The sequence below is a fragment of the Brassica oleracea genome, chromosome C7 (genome assembly GCF_000695525.1).
Source record: "Brassica oleracea var. oleracea cultivar TO1000 chromosome C7, BOL, whole genome shotgun sequence".
In the NCBI taxonomy this organism is placed as follows: domain Eukaryota; kingdom Viridiplantae; phylum Streptophyta; class Magnoliopsida; order Brassicales; family Brassicaceae; genus Brassica; species Brassica oleracea.
In genome coordinates this window covers 5,780,551-5,797,432 of record NC_027754.1, presented here as the reverse complement: position 1 = coordinate 5,797,432, position 16,882 = coordinate 5,780,551, and the positions used below count along the sequence as shown (strand labels likewise).

The following is a 16,882-nucleotide window of genomic DNA, read 5'->3' as shown; positions in this document are numbered from 1 at the left end:
ACCAAGGACCCTTCTCATCAGCTGCCTTCACCTCTTCAAGTTTCTTTACTGTCTCACAAACAGCTATCACTGCATGAATAGCCATCATTTTCTCTTCTGGAAGTCTGTCATCAATAGGGATTCCACACTCCACCTTCAACCTGGACAGGTGATCAGCTACTCCATTCTCAACTCCAGGCCTGTCCTTGATCTCAAGATCAAACTCTTATAGCAGCAGAATCCACCTCAGCAGTCTTGGTTTTGCATCTTTCTTGGCTAAGAGGTGTCTCAATGCAGCATGATCAGTGTAGACAGTCACCTTTGACCCAACCAAGTAGCTTCTGAACTTCTCAAATGCAAAGACAATGGCCAATAGCTCCTTCTCAGTTGTAGAGTATTTAGCTTGAGCTTCATCAAGGGTTCTACTTGCATAGTAGATCACATGTGACTTCTTGTCTCTCTTCTGGCCTAGGACTGCTCCTACAGCAAAGTCACTTGCATCACACATGATCTCAAAGGGGAGATCCCAATCTGGCGGTTGAACTATGGGTGCACTGATGAGTGCATTCTTCAGGTTTTTGAAAGCTTCCATACACTCCTCATCGAAGTGAAATGCAGCTTCTTTGCATAACAGCCTGGTCAATGGTCTAGCTATCTTAGAGAAATCCATGATGAATCTTCTATAGAAACCGGCATGACCCAGAAAGCTTCTTATATCCTTCACTGTTCTTGGTGGAGCTAGACCAACCATGACATCTATCTTGGCTTTGTCCACTTCAATTCCTTTCTCAGAAACTTTGTGTCCAAGAACAATCCCTTCCTTGACCATGAAGTGACACTTCTCCCAATTGAGCACCAGGTTAGTGTCCTCACATCTCTGTAATACCCTGCAAAGATTTGACAAACAAGTAGCAAACGAAGAACCATATACAGAAAAATCATCCATAAACACCTCCATTACATCCTCAATAAGATCAGAGAAAATTGACATCATTGCTCTTTGGAATGTTGCTGGTGCATTGCACAGTCCAAATGGCATCCTTCGATATGCAAAGGTACCATAAGGACAAGTGAATGTCGTTTTCTCTTGGTCATTTGGGTGTATAGGGATTTGGAAAAATCCAGAGTATCCATCAAGGAAACAATAATAAGGATGGTTAGCTAGCCTCTCTAACATCTGATCAATGAATGGTAAAGGGAAATGATCCTTTCTAGAGGCTGCATTCAGTTTTCGATAGTCAATGCACATCCTATGTCCAGTTATTGTTCTTGTTGGTATTAACTCATCATTTTCGTTCTTAACAACTGTTATGCCACCTTTTTTAGGAACTACATGCACAGGTGAAACCCAATTGCTATCAGAGATAGGATAGATCACACCAGCATCTAACAATTTGATTATCTCTTTTTTAACAACATCTTTCAAATTAGGATTTAATCTTCTTTGGTGTTCAATTGAAGTTTTAGATTCATCCTCTAGATGTATCCTATGCATGCACAAAGATGGTGAGATTCCTTTAATGTCATCAAGTGAGTATCCTAGTGCTTTTCTATACTTTTTAAGTTCATTTAAAAGCATAGACAATTCATTCTCAGTCAGCTCACTACTCACAATGACAGGATATGTCTCATTAGGTCCAAGGAAAGCGTACCTTACACCATGGGGAAGAGGTTTAAGCTCCACTTTTGGTGCCTTGAGCTCACTCCAATCAGCTTCATGGAGGTTCTCTTGAATGTCTGCTGAGGCAGCATGTTGAGTCATTTGTGGCAACTCCATGAACTCATCTTCTCCATCCTCCTCAAGGTGAACATCTAGCCTTCTTACTAGCTCATCACTCTCCTTGTTTTCAATCATTTGGGACTCTCTTTCAATGGTCAGGGCATGTTGAAGAGAGTCCTCAATCGCTAACTCCTCAAGGAAATCATCAGCCAAAGCATCCATCTCATCAATGTAGAATATTTCTCCTTGAGTTGTGGGATTCTTCATCATCTCCTTGATATCAAAATGGAGAATGTGATCTTTTCCAAGGTGGAGATCAATTGTGCCATCTCTCACATTCACCATTGCTCCAGCAGTTGCCAAGAAAGGTCTTCCAAAGATCAAAGGATCTCTAGGCTCTTCATCCATCTCAAGCACTACAAAGTCAGTAGGCACTTCACAATTTCCTATCTTGACAGGAAGATCTTCTAGGATGCCAATGGGGAGCTTGACAGATCGATCAGCTAGCACCAAAGAGATCTTGCACTTTTTATATTGTGTAAACCCAAGCTTCTTGGCAATGGATAGTGGCATGAGGCTGACACTTGCTCCCAAATCACATAGACATTTCTCAAATGTCAAAGGTCCAATGGCGCATGGCAGGATGAAACTACCAGGGTCTTCTAGCTTCCTTGGGACAGTCAGTCTCTGAATAATGGCACTGCACTCATGAGTAAGAATCACCATCCCTTCCATCTCTTTCTTCTTTTGTTCTACAACATCTTTCAAGAACTTGTTGTATTGTGGAACTAGCATAAATGCATCAATTATGGGCATGGTGAGCTGAACTTCACTCATTTGCTTGTCAAACAAGGCTTTGTACTTCTCTAGAAGTTGCTTCTTGAATCTTCCAGGAAAGGGAAGCTTCGGCTCATAGGGAGGAGGAGTGAACAATTTCTCCTTTGTTGATGTAGCAGCCTCATTTTTGTTCTCAACTTTCTCCTCTCCCATCTTTCTCTTGCCCTTAGCTTCAACTATCTTCTCCAAGATTTCCTCATTAGTCTTCTCATCCACAATCACCACATCATCATCTACATTGATGACCACCTCCCCACCTTGTTTCTCATTATCCTTAATGAGAACTTTAGGAGGTAACTCTCTTCCACTCCTTAGGGTGATTGCCTTCATTGTCTCCTTTGGGTTTTGTTCAGCCTTTCCAGGTAGGGAAGCTTGTTGGCGACTTGAGCTGGCTGTCATAGAGACAAACTGGTTCTCCAAGGCTTTGAACTTGTTGTTTAGATCATGGTAATTCCCATCAATCTTGTTGTGGAGATTTTTCAGCTCATACCCTAATTGTTTCTCACTTCTTGTTTGTCCCTCCAATAATTGTTTCAGCATAGCTTCAGTACTACTCTCTTGTGGAGGTTGTGTTGATGATCCAGCTTGAAACTCCATTTGTTTTTGACAAGCCACAGTACTTATCAAATCTGTCAAGGTGATCTAGTGGGTCTTCCAAGGCAAGTCCATGGTACTTGTTGTTTTCAATCATGTTGATGAGGCTGGACTTTATCTCGAAATAGTTGTTGGCAACTGGCGGTGCCCTAATACCCAACCTATTCCCATTTATGTTAGGTTGATCATATGTACCGATGGCCCTAGCTTGGCGTTGTGGTTGTATAGGTCGAAGGTTGGCAGCTCCTTGACCATTGCCCTCTTCAGCTTGAGGTTGTTCTGGAACTGGTTCCATCATAGGTTCTGATCTTTGTATCTGAGCCTCTTGCTCTTCTTGTCTTAACTTTCTCCTATTCTCTCTTTCAAGTGTTTTGATATCTGTCAAGGGATCTTAGGTTCATGCACCTGCGATCACAAGTAGATGAAGAAGTAGAATTAGTAACTTTAAAACAAAGTAAAACTCAGTCTCAAGCAAAGACTCAAACTCAATGTCACAATCAGACTAGGATCGGCAACGACGCCAATTTGATAATAGGGTTTTTGCCTATTGCAAATGTTGTAGTATATTGGGGTGAATGTCGAACCAGTCCTAGTGATGTGAATCAGTGAGAATACAAGTCATTTCTTAAGCTAAGCAGATTCAATAGTGGTGAGTGTGTGACAAGTAACAATAGCAAACAGAGCAATACAACAAGGTTTTAATCAATTTAGACAAGTGAATCCATGGGTATTGGGAATTGACTTCAAGTAACTAAGATCCAATCTAGGTGACAAGCTTTCAATCAAAGTAATCTCTTAAGTCTAAACACAATTTTAGACAAGTCCTATGTCTAGGTAAATGTCCATTTGCTTAGAAATCATTAAACATCAAATGTCTTTGGCTTAATTCAATCAAGCAATCTTTAAGTTCAAGTTTAATAACCATCTAGCAATTTTAACATCAAGTGTCCTTGGCTAATCTCACTAGAGCTTAGTTGAGTTGATTCAAACACTTCATCTAATCATGTCTGATGAGAAGTGTTTAGAAATCAGGTTTAGAGTGATCAAGACGGCGCCAATTTGATAATAGGTTTTTCTGCCTATTGCAAATGTTGTAGTATAGTGGGGTGAATGTCGAACCAGTCCTAGTGATGTGAATCAGTGAGAATACAAGTCATTTCTTAAGCTAAGCAGATTCAATAGTTGTGAGTGTGTGACAAGTAACAATAGCAAACAGAGCAATACAACAAGGTTTTAATCAATTTAAACAAGTGAATCCATGGGCTAAGGGAATTGACTTCAAGTAACTAAGATCCAATCTAGGTGACAAGCTTTCAATCAAAGTAATCTCTTAAGTCTAAACACAATTTTAGACAAGTCCTATGTCTAGGTAAATGTCCATTTGCTTAGAAATCATTAAACATCAAATGTCTTTGGCTTAATTCAATCAAGCAATCTTTAAGTTCAAGTTTAATAACTATCTAGCAATTTTAACATCAAGTGTCCTTGGCTAATCTCACTAGAGCTTAGTTGAGTTGATTCAAACACTTCATCTAATCATGTCTGATGAGAAGTGTTTAGAAATCAGGTTTAGAGTGATCAAGACTAAACAAGCATTAAAAATACTCAACAAGCAAGTTCATACAAGGATCTAATACAATAACACCATAGATCTTCACTAAGTTACTCTAATCTCCCTAACCCATGAATTCTTAAGGAAACTACTCACTAATCTCCATGAAAACACTTAATCTCATAATAGATTGAAGCATATTCAAGTAGATACAACAGAGAATAAAGATAAACAAGGATTAAACAAGCAAAACCAAATTAAAACTCAAGAATAGATGATGAACAATGAAGAACAGCTCAACGACCTAATTTCTTCTTCTTCACGTCTGATACAACTCTCTTTTCTTTTTTCTTTCTTTACCTCCGACTCAACATGTCTCAACATTTCGACCGAATCCTCTTCTTCTAAACACTCTGAAACTACGGTGGTATTCAATATCACTGACCCAAAATCAACCCTCATCTCTCTCAACATGTTTAGCATAACAGAGTTGACAACAAGCAATTTTATAATGTGGCGTCTTCAGATAAGTTCTCTTCTTGAAGCTCATGAACTTCACTGCTTCATCACAGATGATGATCAATCATCACCTGCAACAATTTCAACAACAGATGGACAATCAGAGACTAATCCCAACTTTACAGCTTGGAAACGTCAGGATAAACTCCTCTATAGTGCGTTACTTGTCACACTGTCCCTTGCCGTTCAACCTATTGTTGCTCGAGCCACAACCTCTCGTGAAATATGGGATATTCTCTTCCGTACTTATGGTAAACCATCCAGAGGACACATAAAACAAGTAAGGCAACAGCTAAAGCACAACAACAAAGAGAATAAGTCTATCAATGAGTATATGCGTGGTATCATTGAGAAAGCGGATCAACTTGCTCTTCTTGGTTCACCGTTGGAACATGAAGATCTTTTTGATTACATCACAGAAGGTCTTGGTGAAGATTACAGAGCAATTGTTGAGATGGTAAATGGAAGAGACACTCCAATCACGATCGATGAGCTCCATGAGAAGCTAATCAACCGTGAGAACACTCTCAAGAGCAATACAACAAGTGATAGCAACATGCCAGTGACTGCTAACCCTACAAACATTCGTACTAATCAATCCACAAACTCATTCAACTCTTCTCGTGGTGGTTTCAACTCAAATCGTGGAGGATCTCGACAGTCACGACCATATCTTGGGAAGTGTCAAATCTGTGGGGTTCAAGGACAAGGAGCTCGACGATGTCCTCATTACCAGCAATTCCCCACACACATGGCTCCTGGAGTGCATCAACAATATGGGCAGCAACAATCTCAACCTCGTGGACATGCATCGTGGCCTGCACCACATCTTCCATTACCTACACCACAATGGCAACAACAAGCGCATCATGCAACAATGTCCTCTCCTGATTTCTCTCGGTGGTTACTAGACAGTGGTGCCTCTCATCACATAGCAAGTGACTTCAACAACCTCTCATTGCACACACCGTATAATGGGAGTGACAATGTCATGATTGGCAATGGAACAGGACTACCGATCACACATACGGGTTCAGTATCTATTCCTTCTAAAAATCGCAATCTACTCTTACACAATGTTCTCTGTGTACCGGATATGAAGAAAAACCTTATCTCTGTCAACAAGTTATGTAAAACTAACAATGTCATGGTTCAACTATGTCCCTTTGATTTTCAGGTGAAGGATCTACACACGGGGACAACTCTTCTCAAAGGCAAGGCCAATGAGGGAGTGTATGAGTGGCCATCAATCTCTTCTCCTATAGCTTTTGCGTCTCACAAATCTTCTCCTTCACAATGGCATTCACGCCTTGGTCATCCCAACTCTCACACACTTCGTTTTATGTTGTCTCGGTTTTTATTACCTTTGTCTACAGCTTTCCCTTCTTCTTCGGTTTTATTTTGCAATTCTTGTTCAACTAATAAAAGTCATAAACTTCCATTTTCTACCTCTACTCTCACCACTTCTCAACCTCTTGAAATTTTATTCTCTGATGTGTGGACATCTCCTACCACTTCAGTAGATGGCTATAAGTATTATGTTTTATTTGTTGATCACTATACAAGGTACACATGGCTATATCCTCCTAAAGCGAAGTCTCAAGTTGCTACGATCTTTCCTTAATTCAAACAGCTTGTTGAAAATCGCTTCAAGAGAAAGATCATCACACTATATTCAATGGGGGCGAATTCATTGCCCTTAAACAATACATTGGGACACACGGCATCTCACATCTCACAAGTCCACCACACACTCCTGAACACAACGGTATGGCTGAAAGAAAACATAGGCACATAGGCACAGGATTGTCTCTACTCACGCATGCGGACATTCCTTTCACATACTGGACATACTCCTTTGCAGCTGCAGTCTACTTAATCAATCGACTAACAACACCAAATCTGGCGAATCTATCTCCTTATCGACTTCTCTTCAACGAAGAACCAAACTACTTCAAGTTGAAAACGTTCGGTTGTCTCTGCTACCCGTGGATCAAACCCTATGGGAAAAACAAGTTCAGCCCAAAGTCAACGCCGTGTGTCTTCTTGGGGTATTCCTTGACTCAAAGCGCCTATATCTGTCTGGATGTAGTGTCTTCTCGTGTCTTTATATCTCGTCATGTTGAATTTGTTGAGTCAGTCTTTCCTTTTGTCTCTCTTACATCTAAATTTTTCCTTGTCTTAACTGAAGAGTCTTCTTCCTCTGTTTCTCCTTCAGCAACTCTTGCTCCTGTTTTTCAAAGGCCACTCTCACCGGAACCGTGTGCTGCTCCTTCTCCAGAAACATCATCAACAACAGAGGACACCCCAACGACTGTCTCAGACACAACAACAACTGAAGTACCTGAACCACACCCGCCTGCAGCATCAACAAATCCAAACTCTCGCAGCATGACCACTCGCTCCAAGAATAATGTAAGGAAACCAAACCCCAAATATGGTCTTACTGCAGTTCTTGGTGAGGTGGAACCAGCAAATTATACTCAGGCGCTCAAAGACAAAAAGTGGTGCAGCTCAATGAGTACAAAACATGATGCTTTTGTGCGCAATGACACATTTGAACTTGTTGATAGATCCTTGGCTACTAACATTGTTGGTTCAGGTTGGCTTTACAGGATCAAACGAAACCCTGATGGCACAGTCAAATCTCTTAAATCTCGCCTTGTCGCACGGGGTAACCATCAGCGACCGGGTGTTGACTTCCATGAAACATTCAGTCCAGTCATCAAACATGCCACCATACGACTTGTCATTGGAATTGCAGTAGCAAAAGGCTGGCCATTGCAACAAGTGGATGTTAATAATGCATTCCTACAAGGTCCTCTTCATGATGAAGTATACATGCTGCAGGCACCAGGGTTCATCGACAAAGACAAACCTAATCACATATATCGTCTCAAGAAAGCTGTGTATGGTCTGCGCCAGGCACCTCGAGCTTGGTATAATGCCTTAAAGGAGTTTCTTGTCAGCATTGGGTTCAAGAACTCTCGTGCGGATGCATCACTCTTCATCTTGCAACATGGCTCTGTCTTCGTCTACATTCTAATCTATGTTGACGATATCATAATAACGGGAACATCAACATCAGTCATTAAGCAGGTCACAGACAGATTGGCGGCAAAATTCTCACTTAAGGATCTTGGTGAACTCTCATACTTTCTTGGTCTCGAAGCTTCTCGCACTCCTGCTGGGTTGCACCTCACGCAAACCAAATACATCACTGATCTGCTCAGGAAAACGAAGATGATAGATGCTAAACCAGTGGCGACTCCAATGTCTTCTTCTCAAGTTCTCACACTTCACGTTGGTGAGCTTCTATCTAATCCATCAGAGTATCGTGCCACTGTTGGGAGTCTGCAATACTTGGGTCTAACTCGCCCTGATATTGCATTCACTGTTAATAGATTCTCACAGTATATGCATGAGCCAAGAACTCTCCATTGGGAGGCAGTAAAACGTCTCTTACGATATCTGGTTGGTACGGCTAATAAAGGGATGTTCTTCTCTGGTTCTTCACCACTTACACTTCATGCGTATTCTGATGCTGACTGGGCTGGAAATCGTGATGACTACACTTCAACAGGTGCCTACATTGTTTACTTGGGTCGTCAACCAATCTCCTGGTGTTCCAAGAAACAAACCGGCGTTGCACGTTCGTCTACTGAAGCAGAGTATCGAGCTCTCACGTCAGCCACAGCTGAACTCATGTGGTTGCTTTCCCTTATGTCCGAGCTTGGGTTGAAGTCGTCTGAGATCCCAGTTCTGTATTGTGATAACATTGGAGCAACGTATCTCTCGGCCAATCCAGTATTTCACTCACGCATGAAATACTTGGCGCTTGATTATCATTTTGTCAGAGAACAAGTTCAAGCAAAGAAACTACGAGTTGCGCATATCAGCTCTACTGATCAGTTAGCGGATGCACTAACCAAACCACTACCAAGGGCGCGGTTCATTGATCTATCAGTCAAGATTGAACTCTGTTCTCGGTGTCCATCTTGAGGGGGCGTATTAGTACATATAATGATTAACATAAGATAATGACTAGATTAAATATATGAAGTCATTATCTTGTATAGGTTCGGTCTTATCATTAGACTCCAGAGTTGTATATATACAGATCTCATAATATCAATACAAGCATCCTTTTAATAATACTTCTATAATGTTTACCTTCGTCTCCCTGCTTTTCCCACGCATTGAAGCCTGAAACAAAACAAAATAAAGAGAAAGATGTATCTCTGGTTTTGTTGTTCTGTAAGCAAACTTTCTTGTTACATGGGAAGCCTCTGTTCCCTATTCTAGTATCTCTCTTAATATGAATACCACTCCATCTTTCTAAAACTAATTGTACGAGTCAATGGGTGTAAAATTTTGGATCTTTTTTCAATGCTCTGGTAGTAAGCGATCCATTTCATATTGCTTCTGATCCACACAGACAACAAAAGAAAATTCATCAAACTAAATCCAAAAACCTGTTGGGAATGTCCTGGAATATGTGATACTAACTCTAGTAGAAGTTGTAACGTCGAGGTTCCGACAATCGTATAATATTAGGGGGTTATAATGTTTTGCTAGAAACCACTTATAATCTATGAATTGAGAATTCATTGCTAATATTATATGATCCTACAGGGTCACACACCTAAGTAGACTGGATACGGTTTTATATTTACTGCTGCGTAATGTATATAATACAAATATATGATATTAGTATTATATATGTTTGCATGTCAAACACGTTAATGGGGTGTGCATTATAAAACAATCTTGAAGCTAACGTATTAGTATGTCTCATGGGTTTTTTTTTTTTGTTGCTGGAAGGATGAATGCATGAGAGTTTGATGGTTCGTAAGGGTTTTGTGATACGCTGTTAAGCTAATGTTTTTGGTGTGTAACAAAACGTGGCCGACCAATACGAAACCCTAAGAGACAAAAGAGTTTGTTCTCTGAGATCAGATCTCAACGGCACTAACATCCCATATCAATCCAGTTTGTGTGTGTGGATATCGGTAGAGGCACAACGTTTGGAGTGCTTGAAATCTCGACTTGGTTTATTCATTTTTCCGCTGCGAGTAACCAGGTATATCCGAAACTATAGATCTAGATTTATTTCAGTATTTTGCATGAGATCTAGGCAAACAGAATTCATAAGTAGATTTATAAATTGTTATAAACTGGTACGAATTCCAACAGTGGTATCAGAGCCTACTTGCATAATACTAAAATTAGTATTAAATTGAGATAACTTCAATGTGTTTATAGAGATATACACGTTCGTTGTTAGTTTGTTTATGAACAAAAGAAATTATGTTTGATTTGATATATCTAACTAATTCAATTAATCAGTTGCAAGTGATTTAAGAATATCTAGATATATGCGTTGTCATGTGATGATTATGTATGTTGTTTACACATGGTTTATGTATACATATAATTTAAAGAAAGCACTCGTGTTATTGTAATACTTGTTAACTTTATTTTAGATAAAGTAATATGTATCATTGAATCATGTGGTTGTGTGATCGTCACCGAGAATTGGTTTCTGAAACCGATTATTCAAACAACATGCTCACGTCAAAGAAATTGTTTCTGTATAATTGATTTCAGAAGTCAATGTGTGTTATTGTAACCTAGTTGGTCAGATTCTGTGTAACCTTTTAAACCGGTTAAACCAGTTCTCTGGTTTATTTGGTTAGAATGAGCGATTTTATTCGATCGTTTCTGTCCCTATGATTTAGAATTCTAATTTGATTAGATTCTAATATTAATATAATTATTCATAATCCAATTAAAGTACACATAAGATATGCATTAGTTATATTTATCTTTTATATTAGATATAAAATTTTAAATATAAATTTAAATTGGATAAAATTAATTCCTCAATTAATTTCAAGTATTTTTGATGTCTACCCAATTTTATCAACCATCAAGGCTCATTTCGTTGTAAGATGGGCTTGCCAAAGCAAGGTGTCTGCAATTACATGAGTGAGGTGGATGGTAACGGTTACCATGTGAAACAAGATTGGTTTACCTGACTAGGCTATCAAAACGGTTTTGGGCTTAGAGACATAGGTTGGATAAGACATAAGATGTCGTCTGACAACCAAGAATTATATTGGATATGATTAGCAAAGTGTTGCTTACCTAAATAGCTTTATATTCGGGCGATGAGCCAAAGCTCACTCGGGTTCTAGTGAAATATGGATCTTGGATTATTATATTAATTTGAGGAAAATGTTTTGAATATAATATGAGTTTTCTTAATTGTTGAGATTTCTCTAATTCTTATACATCATATTAATATTTGCTATTCTTCTATTCCTGAAAAGTTAACTCCTCACAACCCATTTTCATTGCGATTTGCCCTTGAGAAGGACATATTGAATGGATAAAATTTTCTCCACTGGTATCGAAACCCGAGAATTGTTCTCAAAAATAAGTGTAAAACTTTAAAGGAAAGGATAAGCCAAGCTGGATTGCGAATCCTAGCCAGCTTGATCTTTCTCCTAAGTTTAAACCCTACTTGGAAGATCTAAAAAAAAAGACTTTTGGAACATCGTCTAGGAGTATTTATGTTATAGAAGTAAATGTTACAACTTTTGGCTTTACTTCTTGGGTAATGGATACCGGTTGTGGTGCTCATATTTGTACGAATATGAATGGCCTAAGCAACAGTAGAATTTTGGAGAAAGGACAAGTGGACCTACGCTTGGGTAATGGAGCAAGAGTTGCTTCATTAGCTGTGGGAACATTTCATTTACCTTTACCTTCAGGCTTGGTTTTAGAACTTAAGAATTGCTACTATGTACCTGCTATAAGTAGGAATATTATTTCAATTCCTTGTTTGGATTTGGAAGGATTTCAATTTTGATTAAAAACAAGTGTTGTTATTTTAATCGTAATGAAATCTTTTATAGTAGCGGTCCATTAGGAAATGGACTTTATATTCTAGACCAAAGCATGTCTGTCTATAATATCAGTACCAAAAGATTCAAGTCTAACGACACGAATCAGACTTTTCTTTGGCATTGTTGTTTGTACCACATAAATGAGAAACACATTCAAAAGCTTTATAGTGATGGACTTTTGAGCTCATTTGATTATGAATCATATGAAAAATGTGAATCTTGTTTACGGGGTAAAATGACTAAGTCTCCTTTTATTGGACACGGTGAGCTAAAGACTTATTGAAACTTATACATACTGATGTATGTGGACCAATGAGTATAAATGTTAGAAGAATCTATCAGTACTTCATTACATTTACTGACGACTTCAGTAGATATAGTTATGTTTATCTAATGAAACATGAGTCTGAATCTTTTGAAAAGTTCAAAGAATTTCAGAATGAAGTACAACATCAACTTGACAAGAAAATAAAAGCTCTTCAATACGATCGAGGTGGAGAATATTTGATTCAAGCATTTAATGATCATTTGGAGAATGTGGAATTGTTTCACAACTCACTCCTCTAGGAACACCACAATGGAATGGTGTGTCCGAAAGGAGAAACCGAACTTTATTAGATATGGTTCGGTCTATGATGAGTCATACAGATCTTCCACCATCTTTTTGGAGATACGCTCTAGAAACATATGTGTTTACGCTAAATAGATGTCCATCAAAATCAGTTGAGAAGACACCATATGAGATGTGGACTGGAAAGGTTCCAAATCTGTCTTTTCTGAAAATTTGAGGTTCTAATGCTTATGTCAAACATATGTTTACTGATAAGCTTGGACCTAAATCTGATGAATGCTACTTCATTGGTTGTCCTAAAGAAACCAAAGGTTATTACTTTTACTACCCCACTGAGAACAAAGTGTTTATTGCTCATAGTGGTGTTTTTCTTGAGAGAGAATTTCTTTCTAAGAAGAACAGTGGGAGTAAAGTACAACTCGAAGAAGTTCGAGAAACACAGGAGATGGTTTCATCATCTTAGGAAGATGATCAATTAGTTTTACGAAGAGTCGTATAATCTACACCTGTGGAACCTGAAGTGTGTAGGTCCGAAAGGACACGTTACGAACCTGATAGATATGAGGTTTGGGTGACGGATCATCATGATCAATTGATAATAGAGAGTGATGAACCTGTGTCCTTTAAGGAAGCTATGATGGGCCCTGACTCCAATATATTGCTTGAAGCAAGCATCTCGGAGTTGGAATCTTTGTTTTAATGAGGTAATCAAAGAGTTTGATTTCATTAGAAATGAAGAAAAAAACTTTGCGTTTACAAGAAGACTAGTGGGAGCGCAGTTTTTCTTGGTGTTGTATGTAGATGACATACTTCTTATTGAGGTTGTTTCTCAACGAAAGACATGGAAAAAACTGCATATATCTTTGGAATAAGAATCTATTGCGATAGATTAAATAAGACTATTGGATTATGTCAAGATACTTATATCGATAAAGTCTTACATAGATTCAAGATGCATGATTCCAAGAAAGGCTTTTTGCCAATGTCTCACGGCATAACTCTTAGAAAGACTCAGTGTCCTTCGACACAGGATGAGCGAGAGCGCATGAGTAAAATCCCATATGCTTCTGCTAAAGAATCTATCATGTATGCCATGATATGTACTCGTCCAGAAGTTGCATGTGCTTTGAGCATGACGAGTCGATACCAATCTGATCCAGGTGAAAGTCACTGGACAACAGTCAAGTATATCTGCAAGTATTTGAGAAATACTAAGGATAAATTCTTGGTCTATGGAGGAATTTATGAGCTTGTTGTAAGTGGTTACAGCGATGCTAATTTTTGTGGTTACAGCGATGCTAATTTTTCAAAATGACAAAGGTGATTTTCGATCACTAGTTGGTTTTATCTTTTGTCTTAATGGAGAGTGGTGGGTTGGAAGAGTTCCAAGCAAAGCACCATAGTATAGTCTCAATGGATGCAAATATTGTTGATCCATTGACCAAGCCTCTTCCATGGCCTAAGTATGAGAGTCATACTGAGCCATGGGTATTAAGTATCTTAAGATGTGATCTTGATTTTAGTGGGAGGCTTTATGTTTATGATATGATGTTCACATTGACATACATTTGATTATGTATTCAAACAAATGAAATTGTTTCAGATTTATTTGATTATTGGATAATTAAATAAATGTCCCAAAATAATTTATATCATTCTTATACGTCATCAAGTATGTGACTTGATCATGAAACTCTATAAGTGAAAGATTCTATAAATTATTGAGGTCCCTAGTCAAGGTTGTTAACGTGGGACATTAATAACCATGAATGGCTAGTATGTGAGGTGATTGATGACTAAGTTTCATGTAGTCATTCAATATGTGGTATTTAAGTCAATCACATGGATATGTGTTAGAAACACATGATCGGACTGACCCGCTATGAGAACTCTACAAGATTGTTATATGAGTGTCATGAGAGTTTCTCATTACGACTATAGAGTATAGTAGAGTATAGTCCTTAGACCTGAGTTCGTCATGATTCTTTATTTATGGATTAGGTCACTTTGACCTTGTCAAACGTCAGCCTTAACTGGTGATTATAAAGGCATTGATTAGGTGTTCTATGAAGTTTGTAAGGAACATGGATGGAACAAGATGGGATTTGTCCCTCCTATATAACGGGAGATAAATATCTCATGGCCTATCGAAGATTTGATACAGAGAATGCATGGCCGTGCTCAAACGAGGTGATTGTCAGTCGTTTGTTTTATCAGTATAAATCAGAGTTCGATAAACGTGATCTAGCTTAATAAGGATGACACTGGTGCTTGCCTTATGTTGAGATCGAGATATAGAGACAAAGGGATTGCGGAATAGATGATTCCAGTACAAGTGGGAGATTGTTGGGAATGTCCTGGAATCTGTTGTACTAACTCTAGTAGAAGTTGTAACGTCGAGGTTCCGACAATCGTATAATATTAGGTGGTTATAATGTTTGGCTAGAAACCACTTATAATCTATGAATTGAGAATTCATTGCTAATATTATATGATCCTACATGGTCACATACCTAAGTAGACTGGATACGGTTTTATATTTACTGCTACGTAATGTATATAATACAGATATATGATATTAGTATTATATATGTTTGCATGTCAAACACGTTAATGAACGTGTGTTAAGCCCACTCATCCCTTTAGTAAGACTTTGGGTTAAGCTCATGATTAACCTAATTAGGTTTATAATGTGAGGTAGATAAGAGGACGTGGGGCTAATGTTTTTGGTGTGTAACAAAACGTGGCCGACCAGTACGAAACCCTAAGAGACAAAAGAGTTTGTTCTCTGAGATCTGATCTCAACGGCAATAGCATCCCATATCAATCCAGTTTGTGTGCGTGTGGATACCGGTAGAGGCACGACGTTTGTAGTGCTTGAAATCTCGACTTGGTTTATTCATTTTTCCGTTGCGAGTAACCAGGTATATCCGAAACCATAGATCTAGATTTATTTCAGTATTTTGTATGAGATCTAGGCAAACTGAATTCATAAGTAGATTTATAAATTGTTATAAACCGGTACGAATTCAAACAAAATCCACATTAACATAATTTTAAATTACCTGAGAGAGAAGATTTATCAGACCTTGAGGGATTTCTACGGATTAGAAAAGAAGTTAAGAGTAAAAAGGAGTTTGTTCAGTTCAAGCACGAGAAAGGATACAAGGTCTTCCATTGCGCTTGACTCCTTCGCTATCTTCTTGAATCGAAGACTCTCATCACTCAACGCTACGCCGCCACGAAATTCTCCGCCGCCGGGTACAACGACGAATGACTCTCTGCTATGGACCCCGTCCTCTCCTCTCTTAGCTTCCCCACGAGAATTGCGACTGCCCTCACATCAAGCAGGAACTTCCCATCCTTCGCTACGATTGAGTCGTCGGAATCAAAACCGGAATTAAGACAGAGTTATGGAGGTGAACGATTTTCTCGGCGTAGTGAAGCGAAAAAGAAAACTCAAAAAATAAAGAAAATAGAATCCCAAAATAGCGTGAAAGATCCGTATGTTTTGGGTTTCGATTTGGATAATTCGATTGAAGCATGGTTGGGTTTGTAATTATGCAAATTCATTAAGTCCTTAGATGTCTTTTACTCGTTTTATGGTTTAAAAAATATTTTAAAAAAAAAAATTTTAGAACTGGGGCATATTAGAATTTTTGAGTAAGGTACTAGGGCATTTTAGAGTAAAGTCCAAAATATTATGATATTGATTCTAGATTAGCGAAGAACAATTGCATCTTTTCTTTTGTTAAATAACCAGAATTCTCACCTTTTTTGTGAAAATGGTTACGAGCTTTGTTGGATTTGCAAATGGCATCTATATTATTAAAAGAGAAGTACCTATTTGAAAATGTTCTTATTTCATTAATTAAACTTCCTATTTTTTTTTTGCTTGTCTTTTTCAAATGCATTTATGACATATCTTAAAACGAATAAAACTACCTAATTTATTATTTGTCTTTTCAGTTCATTAATGAAATATGCTTAAATGAATTTAAATTTCCTATTTTATTGATTGTCTTTTTCAGTTACCTTAATGAAATATCCTTAAATAAATTTGGACATAATGTCATTTAATCAACCAAAAAAACTCATGAGTTATCCTTATGCGCATAATTTTAATAATGGAAATTTTTAAAAACGTGTATCATTAAAATGTTACCTAAAACATGCATCACTAATATATAACATGC

The 16,882-nt window shown here is 38.2% G+C and overlaps 1 protein-coding gene across 2 annotated transcripts; it reads right to left on the bottom strand.

Moving 5' to 3' along the window:
* Positions 1-69: 69 nt before the first annotated feature.
* On the bottom strand, positions 70-3,114 carry LOC106303847. 2 transcript variants are annotated; one of them, XM_013740189.1, is made up of 2 exons: positions 1,632-3,114; positions 70-866 (listed from the first exon to the last, which is right to left on the bottom strand). In XM_013740189.1, the coding sequence occupies exons 1-2, from the start codon at positions 3,074-3,076 to the stop codon at positions 206-208; spliced, it is 2,106 nt and encodes a 701-aa protein (XP_013595643.1). In that variant the 5' UTR covers positions 3,077-3,114; the 3' UTR covers positions 70-205. The 2 variants fall into 2 exon arrangements, with proteins under 2 accessions (XP_013595643.1, XP_013595642.1); XM_013740188.1 differs by having other exon boundaries at positions 75-3,114.
* Between the last annotated feature and the right edge of the window lie 13,768 nt (positions 3,115-16,882).